The sequence below is a fragment of the Vanessa tameamea genome, chromosome 16, assembly GCF_037043105.1.
Source record: "Vanessa tameamea isolate UH-Manoa-2023 chromosome 16, ilVanTame1 primary haplotype, whole genome shotgun sequence".
Taxonomy (NCBI): Eukaryota; Metazoa; Arthropoda; class Insecta; order Lepidoptera; family Nymphalidae; genus Vanessa; species Vanessa tameamea.
In genome coordinates this window covers 3,484,618-3,509,520 of record NC_087324.1, presented here as the reverse complement: position 1 = coordinate 3,509,520, position 24,903 = coordinate 3,484,618, and the positions used below count along the sequence as shown (strand labels likewise).

General features: G+C 32.9%; 1 protein-coding gene across 2 annotated transcripts in view; it reads left to right on the top strand.

The window, feature by feature from the left end:
• LOC113393989 (GTP-binding protein Rhes) overlaps positions 1-24,903 on the top strand; it is a 51,710-nt gene that overhangs the window by 23,533 nt on the left and 3,274 nt on the right. For both annotated transcript variants that reach the window (XM_064217305.1, XM_026631143.2), the window contains one exon: positions 14,068-14,261. In XM_064217305.1, coding sequence (XP_064073375.1) covers positions 14,068-14,261 — 194 coding nt within the window. The remainder of the gene's footprint in view (positions 1-14,067; positions 14,262-24,903) is intronic.

Sequence of the window (24,903 nt, the reverse complement as noted above, 5' to 3'; positions counted from 1 at the left end):
TTAAAAGAAGTATGTTAATGTCTTATTTATGGGTAAAAGTCTATCTTTTTAAGGATTAGGTTAAATTCACCTCGCCACTGTAATGCTAGTTGATAAATAATTAAGAAGTAAATAAATAAATTAACCATTAATTGAACAGCCTTGATTTATTCACAAAGGTTTCATTTACCTTAGCACGAGATATATAAAAAGAAAATAAGTTCATGAAAAATCAATTATATTTAGTCGGATTAAAACCGCGACTTTGGATTACGAAACTAATATTTTTTCCGCTGGATCATTTAGCTTCTTATAATTATTTCGTTAAATATAAATATAGCTTATTTATAAGATAGCTTATGTACTAAAATAAACTATTAAATCGTTTAAATATATGAAAAGTATGAAAAGAAGCATGTATATAAGTGTTCGAAATAAGGAGTATACATTTTTTAAATTTTAAAATTTAAATTTCAAACTTAAGAGTATTATAAAATTTTCAAATGCGGCGGAATACAGAAAGCGTGTTAAAATAATATACGTTTAGTTTATTTCACTCTGGAGGCCTTTAATCTACTCAAATATTTATATAGCTTAGACGATATCTAAAACGGTTCCCCGTTGAGCTAAAAATTCATATTTCGAACGTGAATCAGGTCGGATGAACAACGAACAGAAGGAAGAATTTATGGTTTATATCTACATATAATACGGACCAAGTTTGCATATTATATTCTTTAAAAGGGTCATTTGTTAAGTGATGATATTATTAATCTTAGTCAAGTATCAACTTTATGCAAACAAAAGATTTTACTAAGAATTGCTTGTCTTGTAGATGTTAATTTTACATTAAAAACATTGAGTATAAGCTTTGTATATCATTGTATTTTATGTCACTGAATAATTACATTTACGCGTATTCCTCACATGAATTCGGAGCTAGTGAGCTTTATGTGGGACTCACTGGCGCCGATCGTGCAGAATGTCCGCTATATGAACCAGTGCGGCGGTACCCACCGTCTCTTCAGGGGTCTGCACAGGATCGCTTGCGCATCCTACCTTGGCTATGGTCGCGCTGCCAAGTCATTTAACAGTGCTACAAGATTTTCTCGTAAAAATATATAACGTCTGTAGTGGTCTTTTTTTTATGATTTTAAATAAGTATAATTCGATACGCACACATGGCAGGCTCCTTAATTATATGATGACAGACGAAAGTAGTAAAAAAATAGCCTGTATTTTAGATTTATATCTATAATATATAATTAAAAACGATAAAGAAGTCATTAAATACTCTGATATACTAAAAACAAATCATAACTTGAATAATTTAAAAATAAACATTGTTATTTAACTTATAACAACAGTCAATTATATAATATAAGTAACCTAAGATTAATAAAAAAATAACATTAAAAATACATATAGCGCTAATAATTAGTTAAACAGAAAAAAGTTGTTTTTTTATTGTATTTCTGCATCGTAATGAATCAAAGGCACGCAACTCGAATCATGTACAAATGACTTGGTAAAGGTTTTTCTATAGATTTACGGCTTCGCCCGGTGTTGAGGGAGTGGGTTGAGCGCAAACACGGCCCACTCACGTACCACCTGACGCAGCTCATGACCGGTCACGGTTGCTTCGCCAAATACTTGTGCGAAGTGGTCGGGAGAGAGCCGTCGGTGGTATGTCTTCATTGCGACGACGGAGCCGTGGACACGGCTGATAATACGCGCGCAGAGTGCCCAGCCTGGGCGGAGCCTCGCGCAGCCCTGTTCACGGCTATTGGATGTGACATCTCGCTTCCGGCCTTAGTGTGTAAGATGGTCGCGAGGGCAGAGGCGTGGGCGGCATTACGGGTCTTCAGCGAAGCCGTAATGTCCGCAAAGGAGGAGGCGGAGTGACAGCGGGAGGACGACCCAAACTCTCTCCCGTTGCGTCGACGGAGACCTGGTCGACGGCGCCGCGACCATCTAGGCCGGATGCCTTGACATGGACGAGACATAATTATACCCTAAATGACATAGTGTGGTTGGCAGCGGAATTTTACTTCCGCTGCCGTCTAGCCACCAGTGGTGGACTCGAGAGGAGTCCGTCACGGTTCAGGCGGAGGCGGAGTCGGAAGGTGCGCCGTAACAACCTGGCGTGCCTTTCGTGGCGAGTCGACCCTTTACAGCGACGGCCGCTGGCAGGGCCGCGGTGGTGAGCCACGCGCGTTCCCGTAGCCCTGTCGCCTTGCGGTGAGGCGGAAATCCGAGGAGGTTTTAGTGGGTAAGACGGGACCTTCTGCCCCGGGAGTCCCACATATCCGTCCCGGTCCCCCTTCGACCGGGCGGAATGCGTAAATGCATTTCCTCCTCGTAAAAAAAAATACATTTACGGCTACGTTTCGTGAGAGCTGTGATGGCGGAGTTGTTAGAAGACTGATGATTCTGAGTTCAGTTCAGTCAAGTAGCAATTCTCATATGCTCAATTTATGTTTATTATTCATTAAGGAAAATATCGTGAGGTAGCCCAGCAAGGTCGCCGGTTCTTCTCAGGTCCGAGGTGCTAAATTCCGAACCGGTGGTAGATTTTTGACAATCAATAAGCAAGTGTAAACACTTCTATATTGAATAAAGATTTTTGATTTGATTTGATTTGATTTGAACCCGAATTATAAATATTCACTTCGTGGGTTTTCTCTTTTTATGATTTTTTTTTTTTTTTTTTAAATTAATAACATCCATGAGCTCAGAGTTGCCCGTGCCTTTTTTACAACATATTTTTATTTGTTAGTGGCGGTTTACAATTTTCTTATTGATTAAACATCAGCAGATCTTCGCTGGGATTGGAGCTCGACTTTACAACGGGATGAGGATCACTTTCGTGTACTTGGAGTCTCGCGCTCCTAGTCTATTCTCCTCTCCTATGAGGAATGATTTTAGTTATTACCCCCTAAAACAAAAATGAGAAAATCATTTAAGTACCCTTCTATCTAAGTTATAAGAGATATTTTATTTTAATTGCCTAAATATTATATATTCGTATAAGGTTCCATTTGAATTGTGAGTGCAGTACTGAAACTATAGGGAAGTAGTTTCTTAGTTTCCAAGGTTGGGGGCGATGTAAGGAATCGTTAAGGTTTCTTACAGTACTTTTGCCCATGTGTATTTACCATCAGGCCTATTTGCTAGTCCTCCTAGTTCAAAGACAGTTATTAAATTGTTTTTATTTATTCGACGATATTGAGTTTTTAATTCTATTCTTGGGTCGCGCATGGTCTTTGCTTCTTATAGACTAGTTTTGCTGAGCATTTGAAATACAAGCATACCTACTGCTAGCACAAGTTCAACTCTAAGTTCGAAGGAAAATTTATTAAAAGCAGGTGAAACCGATTTATTAATTTATTAGGATTAAGAAGTTATAACAGTGTCGTGCTTAAGCAATAAAAAAAGCATTCGTGGTAGCTAAAACAGGCGCCTTTAAAATTTCACCATAAATAAGCAAGATTTTATCTTCTTCGATTGAATCAAATTAATCGATCAATCTTAAAATACATTTGCGAGATTTGACCCGAAAACTAACGCGTAAAGTTAAAGGAAACCATAATAAATTAAAAGTAAAAAAACTTTTTAAAAACAAGCTGTTATTTAAATGTACTAGAAAGAAAAAAAACTTTTACACTAAAACTTTTACTGTTACCTTATAACGTCATTTCACATTTGATACAATTTATATGATATAAAAACTTGTCGCGAGATTTAAGTACGTATTCACTTAGTTTCAAAATTTGAATAGATAAAATTGTTCCCATGAAATTATTTAATTTACTTGTATATCTACTCAAGTAAATATATACCAAATTATATTTATACGAATCTATTCATATATTATAAAAAGGTAATATTTATTCGTTTGTTTGTATTCTTCGGAACTAATTATCCAATTCTAAAAAAAAATCTTACCACTTTATTCCTAGGTGCTACTTTGTATAAATTATACTAATATCATGTTATTTTATTTATTAATAAATTCCATCTGGGCGAAGCCGGTCCGGTCATACGCGATTATTAACAAAATTTAATTTTAGTGTGGTCCCAGCTGACAAATTGCTAGTTGTCTAGATAAGCCTATTATCGGTTATTGGTGCTAGAATATAATTAGAGTAATTATCGGCAACACCAGAAGAGAATACCTTAATAAATTGTCATCGAAATTAATCATTAACATTCCTGATAACATTACTAAAAATTTATTATGAATTTCTCGTATTAGGATCATTTATCCTTAACGATTTCCCGTTTTAATTATTTTCGTCACGGTTCCGCAGTGACATAGATTAATTATTATCGGCTATATTACCTAAGTTTGGTAATACTGCGCTCAGCTCACTCATCCGTCGAAAATATTTACACAAATTACGGGCGATCTTAAAACTTCAAACATTAACGTTTCATCTTAGGCAAAAGTTTCATTGGATCCGAAAATTTTGCTCATAGACGGTTTCATACTTAATATTCTCGGAGCAAAATGCGAATGGTATGAAAACGCTATTTTCGGATATTTGTGATGGCCACTTTACTAGGGCTGCGCAATAAGTTCAAATAAATTTTATACTTTCAAAATGATGAACTAAACCACTGATTTAAATAAATATTTTGAATGTAAAACTTAATACTATTAATCTGATATTTTATTCCTTTAATAAAAAATAGCAATATGATCTAAAATAAATAGAAATGCGACAACCCTAACGCTTCACAAACCCTCCAACCATGTTTAATAGAGAGAGCTCGTACATCGAGGCGTCGATCTACGAACGATAACGTATAAATATGTACACACGTGTGACGTAAGTACACACAATAGGGTTGCTATATTTTATTAAAAACCGTATTTTGTTCTTTATTTAAAAAAAAAGGAAGTAAATACTAGCATCGACATTATTCTATTAGGTATATCATTCGAGTGCATGCTTACGAAACGTTTATCTAAATTAATTTATATACTGACTTCGTTAGTAATAGAAAAGACAGCTATAAAGTTTGGGAAAAATCCTTATGTAAGTAATAGCATAATACCTCTTCCTTTTTAATGCGTTCAAGACTATTTAAGCACCGGTCTACGGCGAGTCGAACTTCACCCGTATGAATTCGGAACGGACAGCTATATCTAAAATAAAACCGACGGAACAGTCATATATACATTTTTTTTTTGGCATTAGCAGCCTGTAAATTTCCCACTGCTGGGCTAAAGGCCTCCTCTCCCTTTGAGGAGAAGGTTTGGAGCATATTCCACCACACTGCTCCAATGCGGGTTGGCGCATTTCGTTGAAATTAGACACATGCAACCTGCATGTGTCTAATTTCAACGAAACATAGATACATGCAGATTTCCTCACGATGTTTTCCTTCACCGCCGAGCACGAGATGAATTATAAACACAAATTAAGCACATGAAAATTCAGTGGTGCCTGCCTGGGTTTGAACCCGAAATCATCAGTTAAGATGCACGCGTTCTAACCACTGGGCCATCTCGGCTCTCATATTTACATACAGATACAAAATCGATGATAAACGAGTTTTAATTTTTTAATCAGATCTACGAAACCCTAAAAACATATAAATAGTAAACACTTCCGTAATATGATTATTAAGTAAAAAATACAAATTAAATTTGAGAACGCTTGAAACTTATTCCACGCCACTCCAATACTGTTCGGTGGATACACATGTAGAAATAAACCGACACAATGCAGGTTCCATGCGAAATATTTCTTAGCTGCCAAACATTAGTTTATAATTATAAATATACCTAAATTAAGCACATGAAAATTCAGAGTTGATTGGGAGGTTTGCTCTCGTAAACTTCGCTTAATCTTGTTATTATTATTATTAATGGACCAATCTACGTTCCAATAATAGAAGTAATTAAAAACAAAATCGTAAATCTCTGATCTATTATATTTTTTATTAAATATATTGACTTTAAACTAAATAATTAATAATAATAATCAATACTGATACTATAAATGTGAATGTAACTCTATCTGGTACCACTTAAACCCACTGGACTGATTTAGATGAAATTTGGTAAGGAGATAATGTGAGTCCCAGAGGGTTATAAGCTATTTAATTTTTTTCGTTACCCTCGAGGGGGTAATGCGGTGACGATTTGTATGCTATTGGTAAAGATTTATAGATATCGCGCAGTCAAAGCCGTAGGTTCAGTTCGTTTTTATATATCTAATAACGGAATAATTTCCATTCAAAATTTTCTATATAAACAAAATAACGATTACATAAAATTAAATAGTGAAATGCTTATAACAATACAAATGTTCATTTCAAATACAATTTGCATTTTAGATTTCGTTTCAATCGTATATAATATCATTATGTGCGGTACGCTGCCATTGCTTTTTTAACAGTCATAGTTTCGAGGCCTCATTAAAACCAATAAGTTCATTTTTCCGTTCTACGTTCGTCAGTTAAACAAAGAAACATGCACTCCAATTATGAGAATCGTTTCAGAAAACGAGAGCTAGGTAATACAATATGATTAAAATTAATAATAAACTCCGTAAAACTTGATGCTCGTCTGGGTAAGTATCATCCACCGTATTCTACCGCCAAATTGAATTTGGATAGTGACCGAGCTGATATAATTACAGGCTTGCTGCTGATATAAGTATAGGTACGAATTCGAGGCTTTGTGCTTGGTGGTAGGTGGTTCGCCTTGGGAGTGAGTCAGCCTGTGTAACAACACACACAAGGGATATGACATCTTAGTTCCCAAAATTGGTGGCACATTTGTGCTGTATGGAATAGTTAATATTACTTGCAGCCCCGACGTCTATAGACAATGGTGACCAATCACCAACAGTTGGCTTACTTGCTCGTCCACCTACATAAACAGACGCTGTTCAAGTAAGACGACTCTATAGGCGTTCGCGGCGATCCGCTTGTTGTTAATTTGTACGTCAAATATTTCGGCAAATACGACTTAAATGTTCTTTTATTTAAGTTTATTGTTTGACTAAAAATTAAGCATTGTTACATTAAACAGACATATTAAAATCTCCATATCTATTAATGAAGTTTGAGCAAACGGACCAGATGTAGTATATATCCTAGAATATAGCCTCTTAACCGTATGCATATAGATTCATACTAAATACTTGACTAACTATAAAAACAGGCACATAAAAAAGTTAAATACGGGCACGGACGCTTAGTCTGATAACAATATGCCCATTAGCAGCCTGTAAATTTCCCACTGCTAGGCTAAGGCCTCCTCTCCCTTTGAGGAGAAGGTTTGGAGCATATTCCACCACGCTGCTCCAATGCGGTTTGGTGGAATACACATGTGGCGGAATTTCGTTTTAGAAATTAGACACATGCAGGTTTCCTCACAATGTTTTCCTTCATCGCCGAGCACGAGATGAGTTATAAACACAAATTAAGCACATGAAAATTCAGTGGTGCCTGGGTTTGTACCCGAAATCATCGGTTAAGATGCACACGTTCTAACCACTGGGCCATCTCGGATATACCCATATTAAATAAAAATCTATATTCAAATTTTCGTGCAAGTGTACGATAGACCCGATCGAAACCTATCCAAAATTCATATTAATCGAAATATTTTGATTAAACGGGCGGCCATGTTTGACGTTTACGGGTGCGTCGTGTAAAAAGTAAAGGATAAACCGAATTTTACAGTGATATTTACTTTACCCGAGCGAAGCCGGGTTTTCATCAAGTATATAAATTAAATCGTACTCACCTTCATATCTAAGTTTCCTTCCAAGATACATTGATTGTGGAAGGAATACTTTATTTCAATAATGGCAATGCCAATGAACGTTTTGATCATTTGTGAGTATAAGACGCCGCCTTCGATAGTTAGAATAATTAAAAAAAAAACATATCGTAGTTTAACGAGGACATTAAAAGTATCGTATGTGTAGAAGTGCTCTAGTAATTAGCAAGATAACGAATAATTCCGGGGCTCGATATAGTTAGATATAATCACACACTTTTTCGGCCCAATCCACTTTATTGCTCGCAGCAATGACGGCAGACGATAAACATATTTGTTTTTAATGACGTTACATGAAATTGAATCGGTTATCTTTTTAATAAAACGTACTATAATGCATTATTAAAGAATATTAATATACATATTTTTTATTTATTATAAATAATTCATCTGTCTGATTCAAATATCTTAGAGAATAACATAATATCACTACAAATAAATTACAATCAAACAAATAATTTTAAAATTTCACTGTTAACTGAGCGTCAACTTTTTTTTTCAATTTCATTTTCCAGAAATATACACGAAAGAGGTTTTATTTTAAGTTTCATACGTCGATGCCGTGAATTTAAATATTTCGTTTCTAGTTTTAGCATACTTATGTTCAAAACATTGCATACTATTATTTTTAAGACTGTTTGTGCGGCGTTCACAACCCAACAATATTTACAGCGTTTTATTCGTACGAATGTTACAAGCTATCTTCACAACACGAGTATCTTTGATTAGATGTAATTGTTGAATAATAAATTCAATTTATAAATAACGAAGACATGTTTTTTCTTTTAAATATTTCTGTAAAAAGGTACACTTACCGATTTTCTTATTCATTATCGTGCTCTATAAAATTGGTTAGTACGTAACATACGTGTAATTAATCTTATAAAATGTCTATTAATAGAGTTTTCTTGAGCAAACTTGAGCAAAGAGCCGAGATGGCCCAGTGGTTAGAACGCGTGCATCTTAACCGATGATTTCGGGTTCAAACCCAGGCAGGCACCACTGAGTTTTCATGTGCTTAATTTGTGTTTATAATTCATCTCGTGCTCGGCGGTGAAGGAAAACATCGTGAGGAAACCTAGATGTGTCTAATTTCAACGAAATTCTGCCACATGTGTATTCCACCAACCCGCATTGGAGCAGCGTGGTGGAATATGCTCCATACCTTCTCCTCAAACGGGAGAGGAGGCCTTAGCCCAGCAGTGGGAAATTTACAGGCTGATTATGTTTATGTTATGTTTATGAGCAAAGTTTATATTGATTTAATTTGACAGGTATATACTCGGTGTCGGATAGGTTTATTGGTGTACCATTTGGTAATACGTTCCATTGTAAGTACTACGTTTGATTTTTGAAATCGAAACGTTTTAAGCACAGATAACATTATCTACTCAGTATTTTCATTATTATTTTATTAGTGTTATAATAATATAAAATATTTGTATATGTACTTTAAGATGCATATTGTTGCCGTCTTAAAGAATCGTACAGTTTATATTGAGCCTAAATATGTTTTTATTATTACATGTGCAAGTCTAGACTGCTGATGGTCCTTAATAAATAAATAAATTATAATCAATTAAAATAAAGAACTACTATGTTATTAAGATAACAATCACTATTGAGATATATTTAATGAGAGTATATTAAAGTTTGAGGATTTGCTTGGTCTTTAGTAGAGGTTGAAACCTAAATAAACACGAATACCAAGGCATAATGGAGTTCTTCGTGGTCGGGTTCTTGCAACCGTATTATGTTAGGAATATATTTATCTCCTTAGTAACTATATATCTGTATAGGAAGCACATCTGATACGTGTAATAACTTATAGGGCAATCTAATTGATAAACATAAATGGTAATTAATGGGGAAATAATTACTTGGTGGCTTTGTGTCCGACTGGGTTACTATCACCTACTCATCAGATATTACTTTGCCAAACAATACGCTTTAATTAGTACTGTTGTATTTCAGTTCGAAGGGCGAGTTAGCCAGTGTAACTACACAAAGGACATGATATCTTAGTTTTCGTAGTTGGTAGTGCATTGGCGATGTAAGGAATGGCTGATATATCTTACATCGCCAATGTCTATGGGCGGTGGTAACCACTTACCTTCAGATGGTAAATTTACCCGTCCACCAACCTATATCATAAATAAATATACATCTACCCATCTTAGGTACCATATGAGTTCTTATTAATTAAACTGAAACATTTTTTAACGAACCATTTACAAATAATTTCGGAAAAATATGTAGGTACTCATTATCGTAAACGATTCAGATACGAGTATATACGATAAAATCTATTTTAATATTTTCTTCTTTTTTATCTATAAATTTATTCAAATTTGGAATGTCAGTTCAATAGGAATAAGTTTCGATAGTGCTAGTTACGCCAGTCATTATCGATGTCATTATTTTTATCTATTATGTTTTATATCGTGCATGACAATGACCCAATATCACATGATATTTATCAACTATACAGTCTTGTATTGAATAATATGCATTATTTTATGCTTTTATTTTTAACACGAATTAAGTATTTCAATTTAAAACTGATTATTAGGTTTTAATCTGTCGAACGTAGCGGATAAAATAAGCATAAATATTTATTATTAATAAAATAATGTTTCGTAAAAAGAACTCTTCGATATTTTATAAAACACTTTAACTGGATAACTGCATATTTGCTATCGTTCACATTATTTTTTATTCTGCAACAGAATATCGTATATAAAAAAAAAAGCTTTTAAACCATATAAATTGGATTGCGAATAAAACAAAATTCTCTGTTCTAGATTTATTTAGCTGTTTTCCATTTGTTTCAATTTATGGAATCTAACGGAAAATACCGCGCGATTCCATTTTGAATTTTGCATATAGAGCAGAATTTATGTGCTATTTGTACATTTCGGTGAGTTTTCACTCATTTTATAATTTAATAGGTCTTAATGAATTTCGGTATTTTAAACATATATGATGATGAATGTCCTTTGTCCCCTAGATGGGGCAGAGGGCGTCCACAGATGTCCTCCATCGCGATCTGTCTTGGACTATAGCCTTCACCTCGCTCCACGTCATTCCGATGCTCGCCGCCTCTGCCAACACGGAGCGTCGCCAGGTTTGACGGGGACGGCCACGCTTTCTTTTCCCTTGGGGATTCCAGTCCAAAGCTTGTTTGGGAATATGGTCGGGGTCCCTTCGGAGCGTGTGTCCAATCCATTTCCACTTGCGACGCTTGATCTGACTGTCGATCGGGCTCTCATGGCATTTCTCCAACAGCTCTAAATTTGAGATGGTCTCAGGCCAATAAATACCGAGAATGCGACGAAGACAGCGGTTGACGAAAACTTGGATTTGGCGTGAGATGTCCTTTGTAACCTTCCGCGTGTCGCACCCCTAAAGCAACACGGATTTCACGTTGGACCCGAATATCTTAACTTTAATCTTTCGGGTCAGTTTCTGCGATTGCCAAACAGATCTCAGCTACGCGAAGGTGGCTCGGGCTTTAGCTAGGGCTTTGTCTATTCATATATATTTAAACATATATATGAATTTATTATAATTATATAAAAATATATATACACATAATACATTTTTATTCAGAATTAATAGCAATGTTATATAATATTATAACCTTTCTCAATAAATGGGCATCACCCAAAAATATCGTTCAGACAATAAATCAACAGCATTATCAGTCGGGGTTGTTCTCTTACGTATTATCTGGTATTATCCTTAAGCCTTTTAGCGTGATTTTTCATGTGAATTTAACGTAAAAACAACTCATGAAAAGCTGACTAAGAAATCGAAAGAATAACTTACATTTGAAATGGATCTGTCCTAAATTTTATTCCAATAATATCAATTTTAAACTTGGATAGATAGATAGATTGACAACAATTTTACGATTTGTATAAAATATTGATATTATATTGATAAAATTTAGTGAAAGTGTATCGAAGGCGTATTGAACTGAGAATATCTTTGAAGATTCGGTCACACATGTATCACGCACCTTCACACCTTCACGAATTGGAGCAGCGTGATGGTGTACTCAAAACTTCCCCTCTTAAAGAAATGATTCCTTAGTCCAACAGAGGGACATTTAAGTCTTTATTGCGTCGTAGGTAACGCCGTAAACAGCTCCCTCGTTTTCAGTTAACTTTAACCGATACGTCGATTTCGGAATTAAGTTAACATCTTAAATATTCATTAAGTCCATAAATCCAAGCGGATAATTTGTCGTCGCATGTTTCGACACAAAGAGCCAATTAAGAAATTCTATTTACATTATATACATTAAATGATATATATATTACTAGTTTTCGCACTCGGTTTTAGGGGTTGGTTATCCTGACAACGACTAATATCTGTTGAAGATTATCATTTAAGTTTACTTCACAGCAAAATTTTCTTACTTTACATGTTGATATATTTTGGACAATTCTCACAATATCTTTATAAATTAAAGCCTTCGTGTTATTCTGATGTATATTTGTATTGCAAAGTTTCATTAAAATCCATCAGAAGTTTTTGCTTGTGTAACAAACGTCCATACATACAAAACATTCGCCTTTATATTATGACTAAGTCTTCAATAGCTTAATCATGTCAATACCTTTTGATTTTATCTTTCAAATAAAAATCTTTTAAAAACAATCTGTTATTCAATCCGTAAACTTAATCGTATAAAATAGAACACAAGACTGTATTGTCACTAACACCAAGATCGTTACATATTTAATTTAGTCTCCTGTATGGAACTGGTTTAAAATTCAGTGGCTTTAACCCACACATACTAACAAGCGAGTCTAAATAAAGGCTTTAATACATATAATTACCGGTTCAGTATTGTTTATTACACAAATATACACATACACATCTAAACGCATACATACGTAGAATTAACATGTTATATGATTAAAACAAAGAGTTTTAACACCACCAATAACGTCTTAGCGTGTAACATTATCTCAAACTTAGAGAAGAGAAGATATTCTGTTGATGTGTGGGTGTAAAATATCGCTTATAGTGATAAAAGATTGGAATAACAGTAAAGGAACAGAGTTTTATATGTAACAGTTTTATGGTTTCGCTCGGTTTTATTTATGGGACATTATAATGAATATTGCACCTCTAGCGTTTGATTTTTATAAAAGTTTTTATTCGGATAAAAAATAATAAATACGTATTTATTAAATGTCTCAAGCTGTAGAACTTATTGAGTTGTTATTGTTTTTTAATTTATTTCTTTGTACGGATTTAAGTATATTTATATACTTATCAAATCAAAATATATTTTATTACTGTAGTATCTTACGGCCATTTTGTGCAGGCCTGTCTAGGTGGGTACCACCCACACATTAGATAATTTACCGCTAAACAGCGTAAACAGTATTGTTGTGTTCCTGTTTAAAGGATGAGTGAGCCAGTGTAACTACATGTACAATGGACATAACATCTTAATTCCCAAGGTTGGTAACGCATTGGCGACGTAAAGAATGGTTGATGTCTCTTACAGCACCACTGTATATGGTCGTGATCACTTATCATTGGGTGCTCGTCCGCCTTCCTTTACTATAAAAACACTTTTGAATCGTCATTTTAAATGATTATATTAAATTGAAACCTATCACCGGTTCAGACAGATTCTACCGAGAAAAACCGGTAACATATCGATTGGTTTATATTTTTTGGTAACAGCCTGTATATACATACATCACTGGGGCTGTGGTAACAACTTATTTCATTGTTATAAGAGATTAGATCATAACAGATTGCATCTACATATACGTACATATTCTATAATGTAATATGTTAAAAAAATACCAACGTACCTACACGTTTCTGTAAATTATTCTCATAACATCAACACAATGAATTAAATGAAAAATGACGTCTGTTATTCAGCCTAATACTTAGCCGTATAAATATTCGATGAATAATACCATATTCATGAAATAATCCAGTTATCTGTGGTTGCATTCGTGCATTAAGTGATTAGTGAATTGATAGATAATAGCATACTTTGGAAATAAAACCATCAAGAAATTTCTTTTATTGAAATTGAAACACGGAAGTTCCTTCCCTTGTTCTTTTCAAGTCTGGGTAGGATAGTTAGTTGTAGTTATTACTTTAAGCAATATTTAATAAAATTTGATTTATTGAGGCTTCATTTACTTTCATTAAAGATTTTTCAACAAAATAATGTTTTTATTTTTCTTGACTAATAATATTAAAACTCATAACAACATTTGATTGGTGCTATCCAGGTCAGCTCGCGTTGGCAAGACGTCCCTAGTGGCGAGATTTCTCGGAACAAGGTTTGAAGACAGCTACACGCCTACGATAGAAGACTTCCATCGAAAGCTGTACCGTATCCGCGGCGAAGTGTACCAACTGGACCTGTTGGATACATCTGGAAATCATCCATTCCCAGCTATGAGACGACTATCGTTTTTGACAGGTATTTTTTTTTTATTATTACAATCGAACAAATTTTCTGAAATTTCTGAAAGTAAACATACTCTTTTTATGCCATATACCCAATTCAAAATTATTGGTAATTTTTTTTGCGTAAGTTCAAAAAGGTTCATGGTTCATGGTCATAAAAATAAAATTTCTTTATATATTTGTACTTCAATATAAACCTTGGGAGCTCAGATATTATGTTTCTTGTGTCTGTAGTTATACCGGCTCGCTTACTCATCAAGCTGGAACACAACAATACTAAATACTGTTGTTTGGCGGTAAATTATCTGATGGGTGGTACCTATACAGACTCTTTGCACAAAGTCCTACCACCAAATAAGTGTCTTTGATATTTAGTACCTTGTGCAATTTAACCTTCTTGCTCGATTCCACAAATCGCATATCTACCATTGCTAAGAGTAGAGTTGTTCTCTATCTATAAATGCCCTGGTCTCATAGTGGTGAAGTCACTAAACGTATACGAACTAGACTATGGATCAAATTAAATATGTTGGATCTAACACCACGTCTAGTTAATAGTTGTTAACTCTATCGTCGTAATTTAAATAAAACAAACCATCCTAAAACACCAACTCTATTATTGTAAATTGGTTCGATTTCTTATACAGTATATATATAGTTCGTAGGATCAAACGTAAGCGTGATCCAGAAATTTATTTCGTCATATATTTTTTTATAAAAAATAAATATTACACGATTTCCAATATATTGTAACCTAGAAGCCAGAAATATCCCATTTATTAAATTATTTATTTATGAAAGAAAAACATAACTTTCATGTTTATTAAGGCTCGCAATATTAGCAAGCCGGTTGGCTTGGGTTATAATACAAAATAAATGATGCAAGCTTTTGGCCCCTAACAATTAGCCAGTTAAGGACCCCCAACAAATAGTATCTTTAACTTCTTCTTAGAACTTCCTCACTAACCTTACTCTCCTCTTTTATCTAGCGTTTTACATTTTTTTACTGTGTAGTTAGGTGGAAGAGCAAATGGGTCATATGATGGTCACCACCGCCCATAGACATTGGCGCTGTAAGAAATATTAGGCATTCCTTAGATTGCCAATGCGTCGCCAATCTTAGAAGTTGAGAAGTTACGTCCTTTGTGCCTGTAGTTACATTCACCCTTCAACCGTATTTTTTTTTAACACCAAGACAAAGACAAAGTTCTACCACCAAGGACACAAAATAATACTGAGTATCGCTATTTGGTATTAGAATATCTGACGAGTAGGTGATATCGCTAAGTTCTTCGTAATAATCGCAGTAAATTGGTAATAATAATCTTCTCTTACTAGTATTTCTAACGATATCTCACAGATTTTCGTCGTTATTAAGAGCGAAATAGCAATAATATAGCCGTCTCGTTTTTGCATGTTAATGTTACTTCTACTCGTCTTTGAAGGAAGTCTTTCTGATTTATAGGAGTTTGTTAAGTCTTTTTATTCGAGCACATTTTAAATTTGAGTTCGGCTTCACAACTACTTTAAACTTTTATCTCATTAGTGAGGAGTGGTTTTAAATTATGAAACGATTTACGTTTGTTCTAGTTCTAAATGAAAATTTCATTCTTTGTTGTTAAATATCTTACCGTTATGCAAGAAATTCTTTAAGAATATTTTTGAAAAAATAAGATCTTTCTTTACATCAGTTTTGCACCAATAATAGTTTTTTAATGAATATTTAATTTAATGAGAAAACTAGAAAATGCTAATAACAGAAATTTTATAATACCAGTGGGGTAAAATAGAGCCACTCCTTCTCAAGATATTTGTATCGAAAGAGCCGACTTAGGGGTTTTAAGTGATTTGCTTTCGAATTAACATAATTGTGCAAGCAATCAGCACGTAGTGCCGCAATGACTCCAGCATAAGTACTCGTATTAAAGAAGGGTTGCCAGGAAGGCATACAATTCTGCCAATAAGATTTACTTGTAGTGGTGGGAAATACACTAAGTCCAAATGAATGCGTTTATAATGCAAGTCAATATCTTAATTGTAACTTAGCTACTGAACTGTTTATGAATCTAAATTTAATTTTAAATTTGTATTAAGTAAGTAATTTAAGTAAATAAGTAAGTTTTTTTACATTGGTTATTATTTTAAATTAATTTTGTGGGAATTTTAAAGAGCGACCTTTAGTACGAATTCGGTCATGTTCGAATACGAATTTCCACCAGCGTCTTTTCTGATAATTTTATTTCGGTTGCTTTGAAATAAATTCCTAGTTTTTATAAATTTTCGAAAAGCTAAGTAAACGATTTTTTTTTTAAATAATCTGCAGAACAAGTTTCATAATGTTTTTTTTTTGTTTTTCAGGCATATTTGAGGGAAAAAAATAAAATAAATATTGAAAAAATATCGTTTTCTGTCTCTTATTTTTAAATTTGGACTGATAATTATTGTTTAAATTTTGAAAAATATCCAATGTTTAATCGTTTTTATAAATCAAAAGGAAAAAATAGACTTTAATTGATACATTTTTTTTAAATACATTTTTGAAGTTGCATTTTTGACTTATTTTGAAAAAATCTAAAAAACGCGATAACTCAAAAATGGTTCACTTTTGCATCATGCATATGGGGGTTAAAATTATCACAAATAGTCACCTCCTATCACCTCCGAACGGGAATACGTCGAATTACCAATAACCCTGTATATATATGTAAATAAACAGAGTTCCGTGTCGAACACATCTCCTTAATTACCGAATATGATTACGACATCAATCATCGTATTGTTTTCTGAACATTCCATTATATATATAAATGACCCATTGTGATATAACTATTATTCACAGCGTGAGTGTGCCCTAGTTATCTTAGGAATGTATTTGATGTATGTTGAACTAAAGAGAGAAAAATAAGTTATATAGCTCAACCACAAACTCAAAATAAAATCTACATACATCACCCTAAATTCTTTATCATATCTTTAAAGCTTTGAATTTATTAGTTTGGAAATGATAAAATACATTTAAAGTAACATTTTAATTTAATAAGTACTAATAGTAACACGCATAAAATGTTATAAAGTAAAGCCACGGTTATTTTCATTTAATTAAAATGACTTTGCTATTTACTTTTTCACCGCTTATAAGTTTATCTGATAATGAAAATTCTCTACACATACTCGAAAAAATGAATGCCACGTACACGTTACTCGGTTTTAAAATTGAAGTGTTTGCACTAAGTATAAAAAGGGAGGATCGTTTGGGCAAATTCTACGGCGCAAGTTATATTTACCCCAAAGCCGGCTTGTTGAATTTTCTACAGAGCAATTTTTCTTTAGAAACCACTTTAATGCCTTTTTAGTTAATCCGTTCACAATTTTTTTCGAATTCTTAAAACACCATTAACCTACTCTGTTTCGTATGTTCAATTTGCACTTTGATTAAAATTTTCTGGGTCTTTTTTATATGTTTTTACTCTGATTTTGAGAAAGGCATAGCTTTATCAAATTGCCGGATTATGGGTCGTTAGAATACGACTTCAATTATATAAGTATTCCTTTTCTTTTTAAAATGACTACTTTACAATTTACAAATCACAAATTCGCCCATAAATATAGTAAGGAGGAGGGGGTGGTGTTCAGAGTGTTAGGATAAACCTGTTTTGACAAAAACATTCTACACACTCTAGGTATTGTTGTGTTTGGACAATTAATTTAGATATGACAGATCATACCAAGTGAAGCACCGCGTTCACCCTTTGTATCTGAAGATAATAAGGTTTTGAAGGAATTGCGGAACGCCCTAGATCTATATTAGCATAGCGATTGCTTGACGCAATATTGTGTTTGAAATTTTAATGACATATATCTCATATAAAAAGGCAGAATGAAATCTAACTAACATTTCATAATAAGTTAAGAAATTCGAGTTTTTTGATAAACCGCAGTACCAATCACTTTACCTTAATCACGGTAAACTTGTAACAATGTCTACTGTGAATCAACCCGTTACAGATTTATAATACTGCCACAAAAACTTTTTAAAACATAGGAAACTAAAAAAGTTATACATAATTGTTTACGGCTAATGTAGTTAAACAAATTATGCCACAAATTTCTGTAACCTATACGATTGATGTGGCTTGATGGCTTGATTTAAGAACTAAGCAGTTTTAACTTAGCTTTGCCAATCAATAAATTTCAATGACATTTCTTTATGATATAGGTAAGTGGTCACCGACGCCCATAGACAATGGCACTCTAAGAAATGTTAACCATTCTTGGAAACAAAGATGTTATATTCTCAAAATTACACCTGTAATTACACTGGCTCACGTAACTTTCAAACCGGAACAAAAAAATACTAAGTATTGCTGTTTGGCGGTATTTCTGAAGGTTGGTTGCTTACCCAGACGGATACAAAGCCTTACCACTAATTTGTCATTTTTACAACTAAATGATGGCAAATATTCTGTTGCTACCTTGGGCATATTTCACAATTGTCCTTGAACCCCAAAACATAGGCCACTTTTTATACCTAAAACCTCAGGCTTAACCCCTTAAAAACCAAAGCCGCGGACAACAACTACTGATCTATAAATGATAAAATAAGTATTCCATCTTTGTCAAAAAGATCCCGAAGGAAATCCCGAGCTCTGAGATTGTAAGTAACAAAATAGATATATGTGATTTACGCTATATATTTCATTTGAGGTGAATTTTAATGCAACATTGAATGTACAGTGATAGTGACGTATACGTTAAGAAGTATTTTATTGAGATATATATATCAATAAATAGTAACATGAAGTCCTTAAATATATACATATACAAATATTAATTAAAAATCGTTACTGTATAAATCTGGACCGCGTGGAATAGTGGCAAGAATGCTAGCAGCATTTCCCCGTTGAATCGCAATTCCGATCCTCTGGGCAAAAAACGATCCAGCCCTTCTGTCACCAGTGGAGCCAATAAGGCGAGGTGTTATACGGCGATTTAAGGCGAGGTGTATATATATTAATATTAATATTTGGTTCAAATATGAGATATGAGAATTTTAATAATAAATGAGAGACCATAAAAAATAAGCAAAATAAAATAAATTTTTATATATTTATTTTTATTTTTTTGTTTTTATTTTTATGTACGTGAATTATTTTACGCTGAGTGTGACTGACGTAAAAGAGAACAAAAAGTGGTGTCAGCGGGACACCCGTTTGGAACAAACCTTCTTTCTTTATATTCAATTATGTTTAAAATAACAGTTAGGTTTCTGAGTAAGAATGAAATATAAATGAAGCAAGGAATTCTAATAAAATCTAACTTATTTTTTAATTTTTTAAAAATAAATACTTTACTTTTTTATTTACTGTGAAACTATAAAATAATTATAATAAATGTATTATTATTTTATTATAAAATGTTAGTGTATCTATAAAATTAATTATAGTTTTTTTTTATAAAATGAAACGCGGACGGCCCGTGATGGTTAGTGACACCCATAGACACTTGTGCTGTAAGGAGTATCACCCATTCCTAACATAACCAATGTGCCACAAATAGTGGCTCACACACGCTCAAATTTTATAGATTTCGTGCATATACATAATCCAGCTTCCCGTTTTGTCCTTACAGCATCAATAGAGGTGTTATCCAGATAAATGTCACGGATCAAAAGTCATTTGCAATTCCAAATCGGCAATGTATTTAATGACTACAATTTACAATAAGCTTTAAAATTAATTGCTGTGTCACTACAAAGCTTAAAAGCCCGACGAATATTTGGTTATTCGAATTAAACAACGCTGTATATATTTTTTTTAAATATATTTCAAAGAAATTAAATTAATTTTCATGTTCAACTAAAATGTATATTTTAATGGAATTATTCATATGTCATTCATTCCGTTTAAACTTTTACGTTTATTGAATATATAAATGATCTTGTTACGTTCTTGGCTCGCAATCATTTAAAAGACAATAGATTTCTCATAATATTTCAAAGAAAGAATGTCAAAATACAAGAAAAACTTAGTAAACTTATTTATTTCGAATATTATTCTGACAGATGGGCCACGTGATAGAATGGTCACTCTCGTCATAATTTCGACGAATCTGCTTTACGAACCGGCTACTTTACATTTTATTAAGTCTTATAATATTATTCAAAAGTGTTTTAAGAACCTTCTTGAATTAAATATACTTTGATTTTGACTTTATCTCAGAAGCAATTTTAAATCGTTATTGTACAAGATGTTTGATTTTTTTTATATCCCTTGCCTGCAATAAAACTCTCATTTATCCTTGACATCGGAGCACAGTGCTTATCTTATATATTAATAGCGTAAGGCGATTTTTGTCTCAGTGATTATGGGACGATAGCTGCCCATAATATCGATTATAGTCTCATTTTGAAGAGCTCCAGCCGTAGATGTGCAGAAAATTAAATATAGTTCTTGATTGCAATTTACTAAATTGTTACGATTTAAAAAAAGAATTAATTCTAGAGAGCGGAAAAAAGTTACTGGCCGGTTAGAGAGCGGCATAAGAAAAAAACGAAAACGTAAACAAATCCAACTGAACTAATGTATACTATTACAATTAAAAATTTAATTTAAAAGAGGTTTCATCATTTTGGCGCCAAATGTATAATACGACTGATTTACAGTGTACAATGAAATCAAATCAAAGCAACTGATTTTATTTTATTTTTTGAATTTCCTATAAAATCTTTTGAATAAACGCGAAATTTCTCGAAAGACCCCAGGACCCACGTTACAGGTCTTCCTCTTTAAAATAAAATTGGTAGGAAAACCGGGAAAAAGACCGCTTGATAGTAAGAGGCCACTGCCATCCATAGACATAACCATCTAATTTGGAAATTAAAATGTCATGTTCCTTGTACCTGTAAACTGGCTTACGAGTTATTACCTTCCATATTTAACCGGCTAATACTTACTTAATAATATTTGTATATTAGAATTATCTCTCTCATTTAAGAAGATTAGGTTAGAAATTGTAATTTATGAACAAATAATTCTGTTCTTTAGAATGATTTATAGTATTCTAAGAAATTACTTTACACGCCTAAATAATTAATCTTATAAATAAATTATAACCTCAAGGATTGATAAGTTTAATTTATTATAAATGAACAATTAGGTAGAAATGATTAAGTTCCAGAGACGTACTATCCAATTAATTCGGTACTTGTTAAACCAAGTCTGACATAAAAATATGAAAACACGAGAGATTGTAAAACATTTGTTTAATTGTAAAATATAAATGCTTTAATATTTTTTTATTAAAATACTGTTTGCACACATGCATATGAACACACACACTAACGTCACACCCACAAATACAGAGATACGTAATGACACAGCTAAGACTTAGACGCAGGTTGTACAAATGTTTTGCAGGTTTCATTCTTATAATATACTAGCTACCCGACAGGTAGAAAATTTATATCGCCTCCTGGGTATCCCTTTTTATATATTGAACATATATATATAACCATAAATTGACAAAAATAAAAACAGTCTGAGTTTCTTTCGCTGGTTCTTCACAGGTTAAGGCGTTTTCAGAACTAGTGGTAGTTTAATTTGACAATCAATAAGTAAGTGTAATTTTTGTATATTAAATGAAGGAATTTGATTTTATTTGAATATATGTATATAACCATAAATTGACAAAAATAAAAACAGTCTGAGTTTCTTTCGCTGGTTCTTCACAGGTTAAGGCGTTTTCAGAACTAGTGGTAGTTTAATTTGACAATCAATAAGAAAGTGTAATTTTTGTATATCGAATGAAGGAATATGATTTTATTTGATTGAAGAACAAATATATAAAAAATATCTTATATTTTTTTGTATGTTATGAAAAAAATCTATTTTTTTTTTGTGGCAGGAATCTTCGGATGCGTTTACAGAAAAAACCACAACTTCATTATGATTGAAAGAATGGTCTAGTAGCTCACAAAGGATAAACATACAGACATTCATTTTTATCCACTAAGCTCTTGAAGTCTTGTGTGGATAGTTTAAAATACATAACTAAGAAAATGAATTGAAAATAAAAACATTTTAATCACTTTATGTTTATATAAAATCCAATGGAATATTGTTAACATTAATTTTGTGATCATAATTTCATTGCATTCATGACAAATAATAATATTTACTATGCAGGTGTGTTTAAAACGTTTGCAGTTATTGAAAATTAAATTAAAGTATTATAAATGTCCATTTAAAATTTAACAATTTAATTACAGTATGAAGCACTGTTAATTATGTATTGAATTACTAATTTGTCAACGCTTGTGTTTTATCATCGAAAATAAATAATATAGATACAGATTCAAATTAACAATAGGTATTCTGCAAAACATGAATGCGTTTTATAGTGGCCAGTAAAATATATATTGGTTTAGATTACGACATCTTAGTTATATACCACAGATGATAAAAGAAGGCAGATTCAGACGCACGGAAAATTTTAGTGACGCAACGAAAGCGAATACAGATTCCCGGTAGTGGGAAACGATGCATCATTTTGTTAATATGAAGAAGTGCTGTCTTTTAACTATTAATAATTTCTTTATAAAACGTTTTATAATCTGAGCGTCCGTAATATTCCACTGTAATATGTAAACGCTTGTTAAGGATACGGTTTGGAGCTTTTTCCATCATGTTGATCACTGCGGATTGTATATGTGGCAGTGTTTCATTATAACACATTAGGTGTCTTTGGTTTTTTTTAAAATATTATTCAGATAAATAAGACACATGATCATAAGGTCACCTTCGCCGTAATTCCGATGAATTTGCTTTACGAACCGTTGGTTACTTTACATTTTATTAAGCCTCTTAAAGTTATACAAAAGTGTTTATAAGAACCTTCTTGAATAAAGTATATTTTCACTTTGACTTTATCTCGCAAGCACTTTTGAATCGTCATTGTACAAGATGTAATGTTTCATTTTTTTAATATCCCTTGCCTGCAATAAAAATGTTTCATTTATTCTTGATATTGCACAGAACTACAAACTATAATTCTGGTTCACTTTGAGTTGTATATGTGACTATATATCATGTAACACAGGCAGGTGTCTTGACAATATTTTACTACGCTAAGCATGAAATGAATTACAAACACAAACTAACCTCAAAAGTTCAGCAATGCTTGCTCTTTGAATGCGCTAATTTTGATCAATATTTAATAGATCATGTCGACTTATGAGAAGAAGATATTTTTTTATTGAGTTACATTTTCATTGCGGTATGGTAAGATTCTTTTTTTTACGGTATAAAGTTTCTAGTTGTAGTTACCTACGAATAGTATTTAATTATAGTTGTTGTATATTTTATGGAATATTTGGTGGTACGTGTGTAATGGTTCAGAAATCTCTCACAGCTGGACAGATACTTTATACCCCGATATGCAGACATAAATAGTTTGCTACACTACCGGAGCCGAGAAGGCCCAGTAGGAGTCGATATAGCCCAGTGGTTAGAACGGATGCATCTTAACCGATGATTGCGGGTTCAAACCCAGGCAAGCACCACTGAAATTTTATGTGTTTATTTGTGTTTTTAATTCATCTCATGCTCGGCGCTGAAGGAAAACATCGCGAGGAAACCTGCATGTGTCTAATTTCAACGAAATGCAAAGCAGTGAAATATGCTCCAAATCATCTCCTAAAAGGGAGAGGAAGCAATAGCCCAGCAGTGGGAAATTTACAGGCTGTTACTGTGCTACACTACGGATTACCATTTAATATATTTCTTATAATTCTTTCGAATCTTATGAGGAAAGGCGTATATTCCTCACAATTAAAAGGATTTTCTTTTCTGCCGAGCGCGAAGTTATAAGTAAACACGAATTTTGTACTCCGTCTTAAATAAAGGTCACGGATTAAAAACAAAATATACTTCATTCAAGACTTTTGCAGGCACTTTTGAATCGTCATTTCTTACAAATGAAGCTACAACTAGCAAACAGTTCAGAATGTGGATTCAACCGAGAAGAAACGGCAAAATACAAAAGCTACTCTCTGATATAAATTAAGGAACATATGATTATTATTTTTATCTTATTCCGGTAATAGTCGCTTTATTAATGTCGCAGCTAGCTAATAAAATTAGCCATTCAATGAAACGCCAAGTCACTTAAAGCAGCGCCGTTCAACCAGCGACCTGAATGACATCAGTCAATTTACCTTCCGTTCATAGAATAGAGTCATTTGCTTTAGACTCTCCTTTGTTTTTTCTGAAATTGGGTGAATATAAACCGACTCTGTGAACTATTTATCTTATATTAAATAAATTATTGGTCAATAATAATCGTTTAAAATAACAACAGTAGAAGATACCTATTTGTAGTAAATCATCTATATCTAGGGGGTATGACCAATTTATATGCCGTGAAAAGTCATGTCGTATACGGCATGACTTATTTTTACTGTCATGTCTCCGCCGCCTGCTCCACTTCCTACTGTGTACGTGGGACGTATACTATATACTTTGTTATTATTTATTATATTTAATAAGCGATTTATTTTATCAATAAAATTTACATTTTCATTTATGTAACTCCACATTTATACATATGTACACTCATTTACTTTAATTATAAATTATTTCAATGAACATCAATTTCGA